General features: G+C 27.8%; 1 protein-coding gene and 1 pseudogene across 1 annotated transcript; both read right to left on the bottom strand.

Annotated features, from left to right (window-relative positions):
• LOC130805697 (uncharacterized) overlaps positions 1-2,930 on the bottom strand; it is a 4,638-nt pseudogene extending 1,708 nt beyond the window's left edge.
• An 11,962-nt stretch (positions 2,931-14,892) lies between these two features.
• On the bottom strand, positions 14,893-19,212 carry LOC130803667 (protodermal factor 1-like). The gene is made up of 3 exons (XM_057667872.1): positions 18,957-19,212; positions 17,632-18,118; positions 14,893-15,374 (listed from the first exon to the last, which is right to left on the bottom strand). Exons 1-3 carry the CDS (start codon positions 19,102-19,104, stop codon positions 15,026-15,028), a joined length of 984 nt encoding a protein of 327 aa, XP_057523855.1. The 5' UTR covers positions 19,105-19,212; the 3' UTR covers positions 14,893-15,025.
• Positions 19,213-19,513: the final 301 nt, after the last annotated feature.

Here is a 19,513-nt window from a genome sequence, read left to right as displayed (position 1 = left end):
GGTTGAACATGATTAATAAAGCTATTTCTTAATTAAATTAAATAATTAAAAAAAATTACCGGGAACTCGAAGTATCATGCGTTGCCTATATAGTACATCTTCTGAAAGCACATGTCATGTACTGTTCCATACAAATTCAGGTCTGGATATACTATTAAACATAAGCAAAATGGCAAATAATTTTCTTAAGTAGTGTGCAAATCCCCAAAAACTTGCCTCTAATATACCATCAATGTATTCTTTATCATCATCTAACAAACCCATTGCATAGCAAGCATCTTTAAATGTAGGGTAGAGAACACCATTTATGGTACGAATATCTTCGAAACTTGTTGGGCCCTTAACATAGTTCAGAAGTGTGCGTAAGTAATATCGTTCCCCACATCCTGGAGATACATGATAAAGTCTATCGATAGAAAAACCTCTCTTACGAATGGTCCACTCACGCTCTTTTCTCTTCCAAACAAATTTTCCCGGAAATTCAAAATACCGAAGTTCTCTAGCTTCTTCAAATCTAGAATTACATTCCATCCAAGTCAAAAACATTGACTTATCAACCAAAGTTTTATTCAAGACATTTTCAATAGTTTCATTTTCATTGAACACAACAGTTTGTTCTCCTGGTAGGTGAAAATTCAGTCTCTCAACAGAAGGAAGCCTATAGTGAATCTCGAAGGAAAAAATTCTCCAAATAGCCTCACAAGCCGAAACATAACGACAATCATAATATTCTTTGATCTCGTCGATAGTATTATCATCGGCATTCTCATTTCGTTTCCTAACTAATCCTGCTGTTACTCTATCATTACCCTTATTAATGTACTTGAATAAATATTTGATTGCCCGAGACTGATTGCACCACTCTACATTTATGTGTGCCTGATATTTCAAAAGTAACGTAAGGTTATAAGGAACAACAAAACGATTATCAATTGACACATTGTTTTTGTCCACAGTAGCCCCCGTATCCCTTCTCCTGTACACAGGATATCCTTCATCACTTAGTACTGTAGTATTGTTGAATTGTTTTGGATATCTTTTATTACAGCTTCTATCTCTCATACACGGTGAATTTAAATTTAAGGTACCACATGGACCATGTATCATAAAGTCTTTTATATTCTCGTACAAAATGGGAAAAAGATTTTTATCTGGAATCTTTGCAGATATTATGTTGTCTACATCTTCTATTCTTGGAATTTTATCGTCTCGATGTAGAAATAATACAATATGTGCATGTGGTAGTCCTCTTTTTTGAAATTCAACACTATAGACAACTGCAAATAAATTAAAATTAGAAGCATGTTAAATAAATTAAATCTTCTTCAATATTTATCTATAAAATGAACGAAACAAAGTAAGTAACAAACCTGCATTGGCTTTGCCAAACAAACTTCCTTTTGTAATATCTTTCAACAACTGGTCCAATTTAAGCTTGAATACTCGACAAAGTATATCTGGTCTATCTTCAAGACGCAAATTCCTCTTCTTAACAAATCTAGATATTTCAGGCCATTGTGAATTACACGTGAATGTAATGAACAGGTGCGGATATCCATATGTCTTGCAAATTCCCATAGCATCATGATATAGTTCAGTCATAAAACGATCACCTCCATGGAATGTAGATGGCAACACAACATGACGCGACGACCAGTATTAGATAAATCTGGAATACCATTAGAATTTGAATCAAGCAGGCTATTATAATTTTCAGCCCTTAATAGCGTTTGATTTTTACGGACAAAAAATAGCCTTTGTAATTCAATCATTGTCCACCCATCAACGATAAACTGTTGAAATAATTTTCCAGATCGTAAAATTGTATCTGCTTCATTTTCCCTATCCATCAGTCTATAGGCAAACCATTCACGCATGGTTAATTTGATCCTTTGATTAGAATTCGATGAAGAGTAAGACTCCAATCCTCTATGATTTATACCAATTCTATACCGATCTTCTCCATATACAAAAATTAAGGGATATTGTAAAGCTAGATATGAGGGGTGCAACTCACTAATACGCTTCAATAATCTACTTCGATTCTCAATAATTATGTCTCTCTCTTCACACGAACTACCAATATCTCCTACAATAAGGGCAGCTACTTCAGATGCAGATGGCATATTATATGTCCTACCATCTGTAGCTCTTTTCCCAATCAACTTTAATTGAATGTTAACCTCATTATTCAAGTCAATTCTGTCTCTTGCCATTCTGTATACCTTAGCATACGGGTTAAATTCATCAATCATTTGTTTTAATTTTTCCAACAAAACATCATCAAATTCCTTCATAGTTTCAGAACTGAAATGAATGGTCAAAAAATACATTCATATATTTTACTTAAACATAAATTATAATATTAAAAAAATAATTTATTGTAAATTACCTAAAAGCACGTTTTCTGTTTTCAATCTCATTTTCAGTATCTACGATGTATAATTGTTGAAACTTTGCTGTATTTCCTTCTGTTGGCAACAAACTACCAATTCTATGGTAATTTTGACCTCCTAGTCTAAAACAATATGGCCCTCGACCTTTGTTAACAGTATTATCTACTCGACCTCCCATTGATGTAAATGCAAACATCATGTTGAACGCACGTATATTTTCAACAAAATATCTACTTCTAGAATCTTTCCTGCTCAATAAATCCTCCAAAAATCTCGGTGGATTTTTAAGTGTAGGAATTTGAACTTTGCCTTTCATACAGCATAATGAAAACTTTGCATTTTTTAATGATTATTTTTTTGTAATTGCGATAAATCAACTACTATAAATCAAAGAATAAAAAACTATTATTAATAAAAGTCATAAGTCTATTAATAAAATGTACAATAATTATTTTTTTCATCATACTTACAATCCATATTAAAACTGGTAATATTTTTGAGTCATGTGAGAATTACCTGAAAATGAACCTTCATTGTCTGGGTTATAGGCTTGGTGCGCAGTATGACGACGTTTTGAACGTGGATGAGAAAAATCGACTATACAAATGTGATAAAATATTAGATATAAAATATAATTCCTAAACATTAAAAATTATATTTTATAAAAAATTGATATGCTAAATTGTAAACTTTTTAATTCATTATTGTTATCCCATTTGATTTTCGAACAATATTTATCAATCATTCTTACACCATCCTTAACAATGATCCAATTATAAAGATTATGAAATTATTTATTTATTTCCCCTTTCCTAAAGATCATCTTTTAATCTATTTTTATTAAAAGTAATTTTTTTTAACATGTAATCATTTATAATCAAGTATAATTAATGATATTTAAGATTAAAATAATTAATTGAAAAAATATCAAAATCACATAAGACAATAATAATGGATAAGAGAAAATAGCAAAGTGTGATATTATTTGATTCGTCTAGATTTAATTTTTATTAATACAATTTTTTACAATATTAAATTATCTCCAATTATAAATATTAGTAATTTAAGCAATATATTAATTTGTTTATAAAATAAATGAAAAAACAATAACAGAAAAGAGTGGGTAAAACAAAAGTAAAAACCATTCATATAATATGGCATTAGAAAACAATGGGCCAAAACCATGTTCCAATACCATTTTATTTTTTCAAGTCATGATGATTTTGTGTTGGGAAACAGTATTAGAGTAAAAGTATAGGCTTGGTGCTGCGGCATGACTACGTTTTTAACGTGGATGAGAAAAATCGATTGTACAAATGTGATAAAATATTTGATATAAAATATAATTCGTAAACATTAAAAATTATACTCCCACCTATTCATCTTAAGAGTCCCATTTGACTTTTTATGGATTTTAAGGAGAGTCAAAAGTGGGACCATAAAGGGTAGGAAAGAGAGTGGTATTATGGGTTTTTAATGTAAATCTAGAAAATTAGTATAGGTAATGAAGGGTATAAATGAAAATAGGATAAAGCTACTAAGGGCATAAAAGTCAAAAACTCATACTAAAAATAGCAAAGTATGATACTATTTGAGTTTTCTAGATTTTATTTTTATTAATACAATTTTTTACAATATTAAATTATCTCCAATTATAAATATTAGTAATTTAAACAATATATTGATTTGTGTATAAAATAAATGAAAAAACGAAAAGAGTGGGTAAAAGTAAAACAAAGTAAAAACCGGCATTGGAAAACAATGGGCCAAAACCATGTTCCAATATCGTTTTGGTTTTTCAAGTCATGATGATTTTGTCTTGGGAAATGGTGTTGGAGTAAATGCATAGGCTATAGGCTATGAGTATTGCATTTGTCAGTTTAGTAGTAATGTACTTGCACAGCTATTTACTCAGCTACTTACTCATCTCTTTCATTTGCCATTTCTAAACTCCAATTTTTTTCTCTTTCTAACCATCCAACTCTTATTAATCTAAGACTTTTATGTAGTTTTTACGGGTTTTTTCAAGTCAGATTAAAAAATATATGTAAGTTTATCTTTCAATTTTAATAGTATCACCGGTATTTTTCTTCTCTAAAAATGTCTTAATTGATTTGTCTAGATAAATCTTATAAAAAACTAAGTCGATTTATTATTTTTTATGTAGAAATTTATTTTTTGTAGTAGACTTTTGATAAATTAGTTTAACATGTGATAGTATCACTGGTATTTTAAACAATTTCGAAAATACTAAACGATTTTATCCTTTTATTTTTATAGAATTTTATTTTTGTTTTGTTTGAAAATTTTTATTTGATTTATGTAGATTTTCATATGAAAAAATAGATCGATTTATCATTTCTTTAAGTTGAAAAGCGATTATTTTTTTTTTCTAAAATTGGTTTGTTTATAATACGATGAATCGACTTTTCAATATTTAAAAGGGTTTTCATATAATATTAGGAGAAATTTCACAATTGGTTTCTGGTTTATCTACTCCTCTAAATAAAATCAGGTATACCTCTTTCATATATATGATAATACTTACAATTTTGTTGATAGATGTTTATACTTTTTTAATATGTAGTTAACTGGATTATAATTTGATCTACAGTTTTATCCATGTTTGATTTTGAATGAGTTAATATAATTGTTAAAATAATTTCTAGATTATCATTCAACTAATCAGCTAATTTTTTGGGTTTATTTTTTTAAAAATTATATGACCTTTAAAAGGTAGAACATAATTTAGTTCATAAATTAATACTATATGTGTACAATAATTATGCATGTTTTATTTTGAGTAATTTAACATAGTTATTAAGCCAATTTCCAGATCGATCTATTATTTAAACTGACTGATAGTTTTTTGGTTAACTCTAATAAATAATAAATAATATGACGCTTGGAAAAAGTAAATCTGTTTGTTCATATCAATATGTAATAATCTTCTAACTATTTTCTGATTATAAATTATAATTTTGTTGTACTTTAAGTGTGTATATACATGAAAAAAATAAACTACTCAGTATTTATTAAAAAATGTCTTCAATTTTCCTTTAAAAATAACTTTAATAAAATTGTTTTGTACAATTATTACTTGAAAAAAAAACAATATGAAAAACGTATCTATTATTATACATTATGTTCTTTGGTCTAGATGTTTAAAAAGACTGTTTGATGTAAATTAACATGTTAAACAATTACCTTTATTGTTTGATGATGAATGCATTTTATTTATACATTTGATAATAGAACTAACTGTTGATCTATTCAATTTTTATACATGAATTCATGCTGTTAACAATGTGGGGGCGTTTGTTAAAGATATGTACACAAAGCTTGGAATCACTTGGTTCTTAATGGTATTTTCTTTATACATTTAGAAATAATGTTGCATTAGAAATTTATCAACATTTCTTATAACTTATATCAAATAAAATATTGTCTTATAAATTACAAATGTAAATCAAAAATTAAATAATAATGAATTTTGTTAATGTTAAAGAATATATACCATTTGTTATGTCTGACAATGGACTCATTTGAGTTTTTAAACTTTGCACTGTTTGAGTATCTGACGACGACTTTGATGATTCAATAGAAATTCCTGCGTTCATCAAGTAAAATATATTTAATATAATTTAATTTTTTATATAATAATTATAAAGCAATTACAATTGTTTAAAAGTTACCTTTAGTCAATTGTGTGTCATTCTGATGTTTCTTTCGCTTTTCAATTATTCTTTTTCTATTCATTCTTGCAATTTTTGAAAGACTATAATTCTCCATGCTTAGAATTCCCAACTTCATCTAGAGAAAAAAGTACAAATCAACTATTATTTAGCTCCATTTATCATTTATATTTAAAAAAACCAGACAATTAATAAAACCATAACTTATTATTGTAAATTGTTTGTTGAATGATGTTAATAGCATCCAAGTTAAATATAGAAACTGTGTTTTCCTCAAAAGTGCATTTATATTAAAATTAACATATAGAATCATATTATATGTATCATTTTTAATATACTTACCAAATTTATCTTGTTTATACTGTAATTTTTTATGATCTTGCATATGATCTTTGTTTCCATATTATTGCGGTTGCATGATATTTTTGAGTGTAATATATTTGATGATCATGTTGATTGGTATCTTTATGATATATTTGTTTCTTTTCTAAATAATAGGGTGATATTTTTGTAAAAGTTATATTAATCTTTAAAATAGTTAATTTATTGTATAAATTAAATCATTATTTTTTTACTGAATTTATTTAACATTTATATCGAACTTCAAGTGTAGGTCTTCATTTCTTAGAGTCATGTAGTCATCGTTAGAATTTATTTATTTTAATCATGCTGTATCAGTATTAACTTATCGCAAGAATTTATTTATTTTTACTTATATTGTATCAGTATTAACCTTTTAACAAATCAAACTTTTTATCTTTCAAGTGAATAGCACATTAATTCTATGAACCATATTTAATTTACTACTTATAAAGTTTTTAAAATTGTTATATACACATTTAATATATATAAAATATGAAAAATTAGATCTTTTAGTATACAATGTTGATTTATCGATTAATTTATTTAACTTTTTCATGTAAGCTAAATTATTTCATAGTATTTCAATCGTTGAGTGTGTTTACTAATTATGTTTACATGATTTTGGATTAGAGCCATTTAATCATCGCAGCTCATGCGTTTTGTTTTATTAATATTATGTTTATACAATATAATGTTGGGTTTTAAATGATAACAATTATTTACAAAGTTTTGGTTTATTTACGAAGTATTGGTTTAAAAGGATGAAAATCATAAACAGTAATTGATATTATTGCTATAAATTATTTAGTGGTGTTATATATTGTAAACATTCTCATATGAACATTTGAAAATGTTTGATTTGTCAAGGATTAGTAAATAAATAGAAATTAATTGCTATAAATTATTGAAAAGTTAATAGATAAGTAAACAGATTATAGTTTTGAACATAAATAATTCCAAAAACAATAACAATGACTCAACATGAATCAATTATTCTAAAAACACAGTCCACCTAATGCATCAACTAATAAAAATAAACTAAAAAACATTGTATATTAGAAGTAATAGATCTAATTTATTATAGGGTCCTTCTCCTTCTTCACAACAATATGTTTTTTGCTGGTAGAACACTCAAGATCACTTATGTCATATATGTTGTCCAAACCTCTTTTAGTATTGATTTGATCCTCAACTGTCTTCTTATTTGTGGAATATTCACAGTCACTAATGTCAATGACCTTCTCCAATCCTCCTTTAATTGGTGTTTGAAAGTTGCTATTTTCTGTTGTTGAGTCACAATTCTGCATTTGAAATAATTATGTTCAATAATGTTTACATATACTTTTATGAACATATCATATCATACAAACTAAAAAATATTACCTGCATAATATCTTGATTCATAGAAGTGGAATGTTCTTTTGATTCAACAGTATTATCATTTTCCTTCTAATTGAAAAATTAACATTTAGTCATTTGGTAGTTTAATTTATATATGTGATATGAATAAACTTGTATCTTGAGAAAAAAGCTAATACCTTTTTGGAGTACAAACACTGGCAGAATTTTAAAATTAGCTCTTCATCATCAGTGAGCTTACTTACCGAATATGACTTGCTTTTCTTTTCTATGTTAAAGTATTTGTTAACTTTAAACACAAACAAATACTTTTTATTGATGAGTTTTTCCAACTCCCACTAGTGGAAAAAAACGTATTTGCTGCTTATCATTTGCTGCGGTTTTTGTTTATTCGCAGCAATAAATAGGAAAAAGATTTGGAAAAAAAAAGAACTAATTGCTGCGGTTTTTGTTGGTTGACCGCAGCAAATACGCCATTCTAATATTAATTGCTGCGGTTATTTATGGGCCCGCAGCAAATAATCCAAAATTACCGTTAACACATAGCAAAATTAAAAAAAAAAGCATTAATTGCTGCGGTTGGCTAGGGCCCGCAGCAAATAACCGTATTAATTGCATTTATTGTTGCGGTTATCATTGAGCCCACAGCAAATATCCCAAAATAACTGTTTTAACATGGCAAAATTTAAAAAAAAAGCTTTTATTGCTGCGGTTGGTTAAGGCCCGCAGCAAATAACCTATCTTATTGTATACAACACGCTTCTTCATCACTTTAATTACACAGCCCGCCATTTTTTTTCACAAAACTCGACTACACAACGTTTCCTCTTCTCAAACCCATTGAAAAAACTCGACTACAACGTATCGTTCTTCATCTTAACCAACGTAAGATTAAGCATAATCAAGATTTGTGTTCGTTTCTTGTGTTCATCTTCATCCTTCTCTCAAACCATTATCACGCCATTATCACACCATTTTCTTCTTCTTGTTCTACATTTTCTCTCAAACCCACGAAATTCAAGGTATCTTTTTCATTTTGATTTTGTAAATTAGGTTTAAATTTTTCATACTTTATGAATGTGTATGTTGTTGTTTTTAAGTTTTAATTTTGATTTGTCATACATGTTCGTTTATGCACTAGAAATTATAGAAATTCAAGGTTAGCTTGCTACTCTGATCTCCTTTCTACTTAAATTTGTTTCATCTCTTTCGATTCAGAGATGAAAATTTTAATATGAAAATATTAATATTGCATTCTTATTTTTCATGTTATTTCTATTATAGTTAATACAAAATAATAATACTCCTAGTTGATAAATAATACTAGTATATTATTATTTGTGGAGTAAATAATTTTTTGTTCAGAAAGTATTTTTAATTTTTAAGTTTCTTGTTCGTTTAAGTTTTAAATGTGTATGATTCGTTTATGTTGTTGTTAGAGTTCATTGATGTATGAGTTGTTTGTAGTTTGTGATTAGAATTATAGAATTATATAATTCACTAGAAATAATATGCGAATGATCTAATCACATTCTATAATTCACATTCATATAAATCAATTTTATTTGTAAAATTCTTTCAACAACGCTTTTTTTTTTTTTTTAAATCATTCCCTTAACTGGAAAAATAATGCATGATACATAATCTATAAATCAGTCCTTCTTGGTAAGCCACTAGACCGGATTTTAAGAGTGAATTGGACTTATGCTTGTTTGTACTCTACGTCTAGTTTGTAGTATCATAAATTTTCAAATAAGATCACTATTAGGTTAATTTGATGTATATTAAAGTCAACTATAACTTTAAATTTTATTTTATTTAAAATTTTTAGAAAGATTATTTATAATCAAAGAGTTTAAGTACCTTCAAATAATTTCTAGCAATTCTAAAGTGACCAATTATAGTTATAAAGTAATCACCTACAAGTTTAAAATGATCACTTTTTATAGTATTGAAGTCATCGTTAACAATCTTAAAAAACATTATTAATTATTAATTTTTATTGTTTTTATATGAATATTATTAATTATGGTTACTATAATAAATACCATTTGGATAGTGTTAAATGAACATTGTGTTATCATTTGGGTTAATTAGTGTTAAATGAATGATTATTACTTAATTTTGTGGTTAGTTAGAGTTCGTTAACACCCGAGCTCATTACCCCGTAGCACTCCAGCTCATTATTAATACCCCTGAAGGGGAAAACACCACACCGTAGAACATAAACTTTGTTGCTCAAAATCAGGAGCCAACTCCGGAGCCAGTGCTACAGGTACATAGTTTTTAAATATATAAGCACTTATTAATTTAAATTGCTAGATCCAAGTACCAAGATTCCATTTCCATTTTAGCCTAGGTCCTGGATGCATGGGTTTGGTCTCCACGTGTCGTGCAAGGTGGTCTGGTCACTAGTTTGCTGCTGTGTCAATTTCGCGTGTAAAGTAGGTCAAACATGGTTTGTTATGCACGAAACTTGGCACACAACACTATTTGGCATATATTATTGTGTTGAAATGGTTAGAATTGATAATAATAGTCATATGCTAGAAATTAGAAGTTAAGTTGCGATTTTAAGGGTTTTTAAGCGTTTTTGTCAATTTCGCGCGTAAAGTAGGTCAAACATGGTTTGTTATGCACGAAACTTGGCACACAACACTATTTGGCATATATTATTGTGTTGAAATGGTTAGAATTGAAAATAATAGTCATATGATAGAAATTAGAAGTTAAGTTGCGATTTTAAGGGTTTTTAAGCGTTTTTGTCAATTTCGCGCGTAAAGTAGGTCAAACATGGTTTGTTATGCACGAAACTTGGCACACGACACTATTTGGCATATATTATTGTGTTGAAATGGTTAGAATTGAAAATAATAGTCATATGCTAGAAATTAGGTGTTAAGTTGCGATTTTAAGGGTTTTTTAGCGTTTTTGTCAATTTCGCGCGTAAAGTAGCTCAAACTTTGTTTGTTTTGCACGAAACTTGGCACACAACACTATTTGGTATATATTATTGTGTAGAAGTTGTTAGAATTGAAAATCATAGTCATATTCTAGAATTTATGTGTTAAGTTGCGATATTATGTGTTTTTAACCGTTTTTTAAATTAACATCTATTTTCTCTTAGTGCTTTCAACAACCTTCTTCTTCCGTTGACTGCGGCTACTACGCGCTGAAGTATATGGACGATATTATAAATTCCGTGAAGGACTTTGGAGTCGAAAATATAGATGCCGTAAGTATTTGTTACGTTCTTAATTAAATATATTATTGGTAAAATCTAATGTTTATTTCTATATTAATCTTTTATTTTGATATTATATATAGGTTTTAAACGACATTCCGAGGGAAACACGCTCTTTGAGAAGTGAAGAGATGCGCGAATTAAAAGACAAGATTGCCGCGTATCTTGCTAATATTTGTCCTTGATAAATTGTAATTAGTATAGATTATTTTTTATACTTTAATGTATATATATATACATATATATATATATATATATATATATATATATATAAATATATATATATATATATATATATATATATATATATATATAAATATATATATATATATATATATATATATATATATATATATATATATATATATATATATATATATATGTACGTACATAATATTATATTATATATACGAGCGAGAGTTTATTATTACAAAGAGATTAATGTTGATTATCTGTGATTATCATTGGATTAATCACTGTTATTACATTCTATTATTATTGCATTATTATAAGGATAAAACGGAAAAAGAAAAAAAAAAGAGTTATTTGCTGCGGTTTTGCCCCTGACCGCAGCAAATAACCCTCCTTATTTGCTGCGGTTTTTGCCCTGACCGCAAAAAATAACGCTCCTTATTTGCTGCGGTTTTTGCCCATGACCGCAGCAAATAATGCCTTTATTTGCTGCGGTTTTGAACCGCAACATTTAAAGTAGGACATTTGCTGCTATCACTATTGCTGGGGGCCAAAACCGCAGCAAATAATGGCAAAAAAACCGCAACAAATGAGGTTTTTTCCACTAGTGTCCTCTGGAAACGTCTCAGTATCTCCATTCTATAAAAATAATATGAAAATAATGGGACAAATTTTATATATTTTTTTTATTTTTTTCAGAAAATGTAATAGTTCAATGCTAATAATAATTACCTTAACCTGTTTATCAATTAACTCTTCAGCAGTAACTTGTAATTCTTTCTTCACTTGTGAATCAAAAAGAAAAAAATTGGATTGCCCAACACCATCCGAAACACGCACAAAAATCTTGTACCTTTAATTCACATTGATGGAATTTAGATTAGTTGAGTGTATTGTTGAAATTTTACTTGTTTTACTTGTTAATCAATAGAATTCAAAAGCCAAAAATTTTATGTAAATTATTTACCTTGGCCAAACAATTAGAATAAGTACTTTGCATGTAAGACAACTCATGGAACCATCTGACTCTTTTTGAACAGCATCATAGCATTTGTAACATGATGAATAAGACCATTCGTGCTCACAATCAATAGATGTGATTGTGCCATATGTGACATAGTAACCTTCCTGTAGTTTACAATTTGCATAAAATTCAGTGGTTTAGTTTTGTATTTAAGATTCTTATAAATTAAAGTTGTAAATATAACCTTTTGCAGCAGCACTATATCCTTCAATTGCACAGCCTCCTGATTATGAAGAAATATTAATTCTGATGATTTTAAACTGTGATTAGACTCATCAAGCAATGACCATTGAATTATTGAACCGTCGTTGAGTTTCCTTCTGTTGAATAAAATAAAACAGTAATTGATGGTGCATTTTGTTAGGTATTTGAATTTGGTACATGTTTAATTTGGGGCTTGGTATTAATATCTAGATTTTTCAGATGCACACATTTACTAAGCCCCCATGCATAACTAAATAAGTTTTAAATGATATTTATACCTGTTTTTAAATTCATGCACTTCATGAATATCAGGTTCAATGGTGAGTCGCGTTATGAACATTGAATTGGTCAATGATGTCGTACCTAATACATATGGATAAAGAGTTATTAAATAAGATAAGTATTTTCTTAATCATGCAACATTCAATCAGGTTATTTTAAAATGCTTATTACCTCTCCATAATTTGACTTTTACATATTGAATAATAATCACAAAAGATCTATTATTCTCTGGTTTGGATACGTAACTATAAATCTCCTCTGCATATTGTTCCCAAAACGTTCCTGAAATTTGGTTGTTCCTACATCAAACACAAGGTTTAAATAATTATTTAATCTCAATTTTTCTGTAATTTAATTTTAATAAAATATGATATTAAAATGACTTACTCCTCATCAATCAATTCAATGTTGATTGATAATTTGAAACCATCATTTACATTACTATATGCAGTTACTTCTGCAATTATGTCTGTATAGAAGAAGTAAAAGGTCAATATTTATGCTATTTAATGTTTTGCAATCAGTTCAATGTATTAGAATTGTTGGTAAACCTGTCAATATTGTTGTGTCATATTTCAAAGCAAGTATGTCATTGAAATTGGCAAAATTAAATCGACCTGCTGGAATTGTTATGTCATTGCAGTTTCTTATGACAGAGTTCTTGAGAAAAATTATCTTGTGATTGTGTTTAGTTGGTTTATAGTCTCCAATATTTTCGGTCACTTTAAACCTTGTGATATAATAATGTTCTCCCTCCTTGATTTTATCTTGATGAGCAGATTATACATACTTTGAGATAATAGCTTGAATTCTAGTACCCTGTAAATTAACATTTTTTCATCAGTTAAATAAATAGTAAACAAAACCAAAACATGTAAGATAGTCTATTATGTAAAACATGTTTTTGCTAAACCTCTTCATCAATAAGTCACTTCACCATTCTGTTCATATGTTTTCCATTGATAAATTGCTTTGATTTTTATTCTCCATGTTCCGGTTTCTCCCACAATATTTCTAATCATGTGGTAGCTTCGAGCCATAGGGATACTTTGTGCTAAAAACCTGAAATGAATGACAAAGGGCTAAAATTATTGAAGTGTTTGATAGGTGAATGACAAAGGGCTAAAATATTTGTAGTGTTTGATAGGTGAATGACAAAAGGTTAAAATTTTTCATGCATTTATAGCATGAAAGCAGGGTTCAATAATCCTAAAATTTTCTGTAATGTTATTTTTGTATTATTCTCAAAGTTAATTTTGTTCTATTTCCAAAATAAAATCTCTAAAAATAAAATCCCCTCAATTTTCCCCAAATAGAACCCTAAAAATCAAATTTGGACTTCACTGTAATTTTATTGCTTCTCTTATGACTTTTTTGATTTAATATCTAAAATCAGTATAATTAATTTTAAAATGTGGGTGAGAATTTGACAAACTGTGTTCTAAATAAATTGCTTTATTCATGTTTTAGAGAAGTATTTATTCTGTTTTAATTCTTTAGTGTCTCAATTACTGATTGATTGTTAATAATTTCTGTATTTTAGGAAATGATATTGTAATTATACAGAATTTATTGACAATATTACAGAAAATTTGTAATTATATATTTTATATTGACAATATTACAGAAAATTACAGATTGGTTGTCAATAATTTCTGTATTTTAGGAAATGATATTGTAATTATACAGAATTTATTGACAATGTTACAGAAAATTTGTAATTATATTTTATATTGACAATATTACAGAAAATTACAGATTGGTTGTCAATAATTTTTGTATTTAAGGAAATGATATTGTAATTATACGGAATTTATTGACAATATTATAGAAAATATGTAATTATATATTTTATATTGACAATATTACAGAAAATTTTGGAAGATAACGTTTCTATATTTCAGGCATTCATGTGGGCGGGAAACTAATGAAGGACAGATTGACATGTGTCAGTCTGTTTCTTCATTAGTATAATTAATGATGATACTACATAAATGCAGATGAGAGAGAATTCAAGAGGATTTCAGCAACTAGTATATATATATATATATATATATATATATATATATATATATAGTCCATGCCTCTAATATTAATCTGATCTGATCCCTACAACATTAACTAGTAGTCAAGTACTACGAAGATGAACTCTTATAAATTATAAACTAAATTAAGTACAATATATGTAAATCAAAAGTACCTAACAATACAATTATTAAAAAATACTCCAGTACATTATATATATAACAGTATGATTAATATATAATCAGGACTTGCAAGTTTCAAATTTGCAAGGAGATCCAGTATTAACCCTCCTGAACTTCAAAGCTGTTTGAAGCACACTAGATGTAGAATCAGACATTAAAGCCTTGTTGAAGTGGTGAAGAACTTGAGGTGCAAAGTAAGGAAAACGCATGCTATTCCAAGAGTTGAGAAGTGCAGTTACAGATTCCCTTAAGAGGGTTTTGTAAGGGTCACCCTTACCTTGTAGGCTTGCATATAATGTTATGTCACTCCCATATTTTTGGGCTGCTAATGGACCAAATACTTCTGCTACTGATGTTTCTGGCTTTACTGCTCTCCAGTAGCATTTGTACTCTGCCTTCATCCAATAACTGCATCATTTCGTTTTTTTATTTATTAGCTTTTAATATTTGTATTATAGAATATTATTAATTAATTTTCCGTTTACTAATTAAGAAGGTAATTGATATCTTGATAATTGTTTCAGTTAAAATTGTAGGAAATAAGACTATTTCTTAAGTATATTTAGGGAATGTTATTATTCTATAAAAAATAGTGTCATATTTAGCTTTCTTTTCAGTGTATATATACATGATGTAATACTTAGTTAAAACTTAATACAAAATCAGTATTCACCGCCAAACACTTTATTTCCCGTATTATTATTTTCTTCAAAAATTACTCCCTTCTTTTTTATATGTTCTTGTCAAATAGAATTTACGAATTTTAGTGTCAAACTTTGACTACGATTTCTCATTGATTTACATCGTTAGATAGTTATATTTTTCTCATTACATACTTTCTAAATATCAACTTTTTTGAATTTTTAAAAACTCACAGTTAAATTATTTGATTTTAATGTTTGTAATAGAATCTGCGAAAAAAATGAGTGAGAAAAACATTTGAAAATAGGGAGAATATTTTCTTATGAATAATTATGTTACCAGAAATATAAAATAGTTATCTAGTTGTCTTTTGTTTGAATTGGGAAAAAACTATTAAATGAAAAGCACTAGATATAAATGAGTAGTAGATTTGATTTCTATTGTTTTTTTTTTTCTTAAAAAAAAGATTTCTATTATTGAATGATGCAAAATTTTGTTTTGCCAATAATTGTTTTCTTTTGTTGTGGATAGAGAAAAAGATTTCATCTGAAGAACAATTAAACTTGAATATTAATTTATGTAGTCAAACTTAATTTTTTAAGATTAAGTCTCTAAAATTATTATTGTTGTACTTTAAAATGAAACTAATAAAAGTATAAATTCGTAGGTTTTAATTATTATGTTCTTTTTGCTCATGTATAAATATATCTACTTGGTAAGATAATACTACGTGCTTTATTAATATATAGTAGGTTGCATGGTCATAGTCAAATGTATTATTGTTTGGTAGATTTGTTACTGCATGATATGTCGAAGGAATGAAGGGAAGAGATAATGAGAATCGAACAAAAAATTTTATTTGAGAAAAATATTTCAATTAAAATAAAACCAAATTTTTCAATACGTTTGTTTGTTATGCCAAACAAAATTTTCAAAAAAAGATTGTTGTGAATTATCACTAAACATAATAATTAGGATTCAAGAGTAGTTCATTATATCCTGAAATGGCTAAAATGTACTTTGTTCCTTGAACAGAAATCTAAGGCTATTTAATTTCTTTGAACAGGCCGTGGTCCATGGGCTAGAGATTTCCTCAACAAGTACATTTTTGAAGGGAGTTATTATGTCAAAAACACCACCTATAAAAGTCTTCGTGCTTGATGTCTAATTCTCATTTTTGGCATTATTAGTTTGTTTGATTGGAAATGTTATTTCTTCTTAATAAGGAAGCTAATTAGCAATCATAAATTTTGTATTAGCATGCAATTATTAGCAAATGAGCTTCTTATGTTGAGATTGTCTTACCGAAAGATGGTTTCTCATTAGAGTAGCTCATTAGCAACGAGCCAATGAAAATAGACAACCAACTTAGTATTTTTCATTGTGGCTTAAAACAACTAAAAAGTCATTTACTAAACAAGTTTTTGACTTTTTTACCAATTAAAAAGCAAAAGATTAATCTAAAATAGTTAACCTAAAAGTCATTTATCAAACACTCTAATTAAATTAAATTATAAGTAGAACTAATTTTGGAAAAAATATCAAAACAAAAATGCTGGACATAACTTAATTACATGTATTTTTATCGGGCTAAGGCTAGAGAATCTCTAATTCACAAAAAAATTTTTTGAAAATAACATTTCTCTAATAATTGTCGATCATTTTTCTAATTCACAACAATCCTTAAACTAATTATCATGTTTATATGTCAGTCAAGTTATCTCTAATTATTCAAAGTGGAATTATAAGTCGATTATTTTTTAAATATTTATTACATGTTTTTTTTATCATAATAAGTGTAGAGAATCTTCTACAGACAACAAGAAACATAATTAATATTGTTTGTAAATAGTGTAAGTTAAACCATTGTAACATTATGATTGGAAAATCTTCAACCATTAAACCAACTCAATACACATGATTTTCAAACATTTATCATTTGTTAAATTACCTCTAAGTGAGGTGATGATTTGCACAAGTTATGACCACAAGAAATAGAATGGAAATTCAGGAATAAACTCACTCATATGAGCATGCCGAACTTCTCAAGAACGGTGCTGGTGGCAAGGGAATCATAGGTGGAAGCTGAAAAGCCGGTGCCGGAGCTTTGGGCGGAGCCGATGGAGTGACCGGAACGATGGGTCCCATCGGTGGTGGATTCGAGCTAGTAGGAGGTGGTAAGGTGACTGGACTAGGAGAAGTAGGAGGTGATGAAGGGGTTGAACAAGAAGACATAGGCTGAGCAGGCTGAGAAATTAGAGGATCAACAGTATACATTGCCATATCAAACATGCTAAACATAAGTTTAACTGATTTAGGTGAGCCTGGAATAGCCCCACACTTATTACTGGGGTCCACATTAGAATTTGGTGAAATTTGAGCAAAACAGGTACTCAAATCAGGGGTTCCATCAAATGTTATACCATAGTTGCCAAACATATTTGTGGTGTCTTTCCCAACTGTTGTCATTTTTCCATCACTTCCTGAACATACCATACTTACCTTCATCCCTGAAATTATATAACAACATGCCATCAGTCATCACCCTTTGTTATACAACAACATTTCATACGTATAAGTATATAACTAAGATTTAGATCAGATGTACACAATTTTATTCTTGTTAATGATTAAAAAATAATTGTTATTTATTCAACTTTAGTATCAAACATTATCTTTAACTTCACGTAAGTAAGAAGTGTATTTGATGCAAATGAATCATTTGATATATTTAATTAATCCATTATATTCCGAAACTTTTTAAATCCTATCAATGGACAACATTGAACTGGGGTAGATCCTGCCCCAAGTAAAAAGGTTATCAATTAGATAGATGATCTATCTTTCATATATGATCCTTCATTATTGATGAATTGTTGGTTATCTATAAAGCGTATACTAGTGATTTTATATTTTATTTGTTAGATAGAATGTAGAAAAATGTTTAAATTTCATTTAATGTTTACACTTTTGAATGAAAAGTTTTACAAAAATAATTTTGTATGATCTTATAGTAGTAACACACAATGTAATATAATAACATTATAAGATACATTAATCATTACTTATTTAATATATAACAGACTTTGAATTAATAATGTGATAATTAAATTTAATTATTGTAGATAACTTATTTATTAATAAATAAATAATGGCTTATTAAATAATGTAAACATTTTATGTATGTGATGTTACTCGTGATTTTTGCTACTAATAGCCAATTAAAAATAATCTTTTTATTAATTTTATCAATAAATCTTGGAGAAATTCAACTCCTCAACACTTCATCACATTGGAATAAAATGTTAATATTAAAAGTAGATATTGAAATGGATGAATGAATCTTACCAGAGAGAGGATAATCAAACATGGACACTTGGCCATCTTTACACTGGTCGCAAAAAACTGCACCAGTCACCATTGTTCCACTTTGGACAACATCAAATTCCAGACCAACAAAGATAAATACCAACAACAGGAATAAAAACACCTTCATTGTTAATATAATCTATTTTGTAATTATTTTGAGAATTGGTACAAATAAAATATTTGAACGAATTAAAAAGGAAAATTCCTAAATTGTAGTATGAAGTTAAGAAAAGGTTTAGTGCTCTTTTTATATGTGTAAATATCACATGAAGATATTAAATAGTACATAAGTAAGATAGAGTACCAACCTTCAACTGTTTTAATAAATGAGGTAGTTGAAAATTTGCAGGTCATAGTATCAAACGTTCACATTGTAGTGTTTAATTTGTAGTATTAGTAATTCTTTGTTTTGAAATACTCGCTATATAATGATTTTTTATACTATTTATCATTTAAGCTTATTTTATGTATTATGGTTAATGTGTTAAAAAGAATATAGGCAAGTGGGATCTTGTTTGAATCGTCTAATCGCATAC

The sequence above is a fragment of the Amaranthus tricolor genome, chromosome 2, assembly GCF_026212465.1.
Source record: "Amaranthus tricolor cultivar Red isolate AtriRed21 chromosome 2, ASM2621246v1, whole genome shotgun sequence".
NCBI classification, from domain to species: domain Eukaryota; kingdom Viridiplantae; phylum Streptophyta; class Magnoliopsida; order Caryophyllales; family Amaranthaceae; genus Amaranthus; species Amaranthus tricolor.
The sequence above is the reverse complement of the archived record's forward strand: the minus strand, read 5'-3'. Positions and strand labels throughout refer to the sequence as shown.

Bases quoted from the DNA above. Each gene is read 5' to 3' on its own strand.
- LOC130803667 (XM_057667872.1), bottom strand. From the start codon at position 19,104: ATGAAGGTGTTTTTATTCCTGTTGTTGGTATTTATCTTTGTTGGTCTG. The intron at 18,119-18,956 runs GTAAGATTCATT...ATATAATTTCAG, and splicing joins GTTTGATTATCCTCTCTCTG to GGATGAAGGTAAGTATGGTA. The intron at 15,375-17,631 runs GTGAGTTTATTC...GAAATGATGCAG, and splicing joins AGTTCGGCATGCTCATATGA to TTATTGGATGAAGGCAGAGT.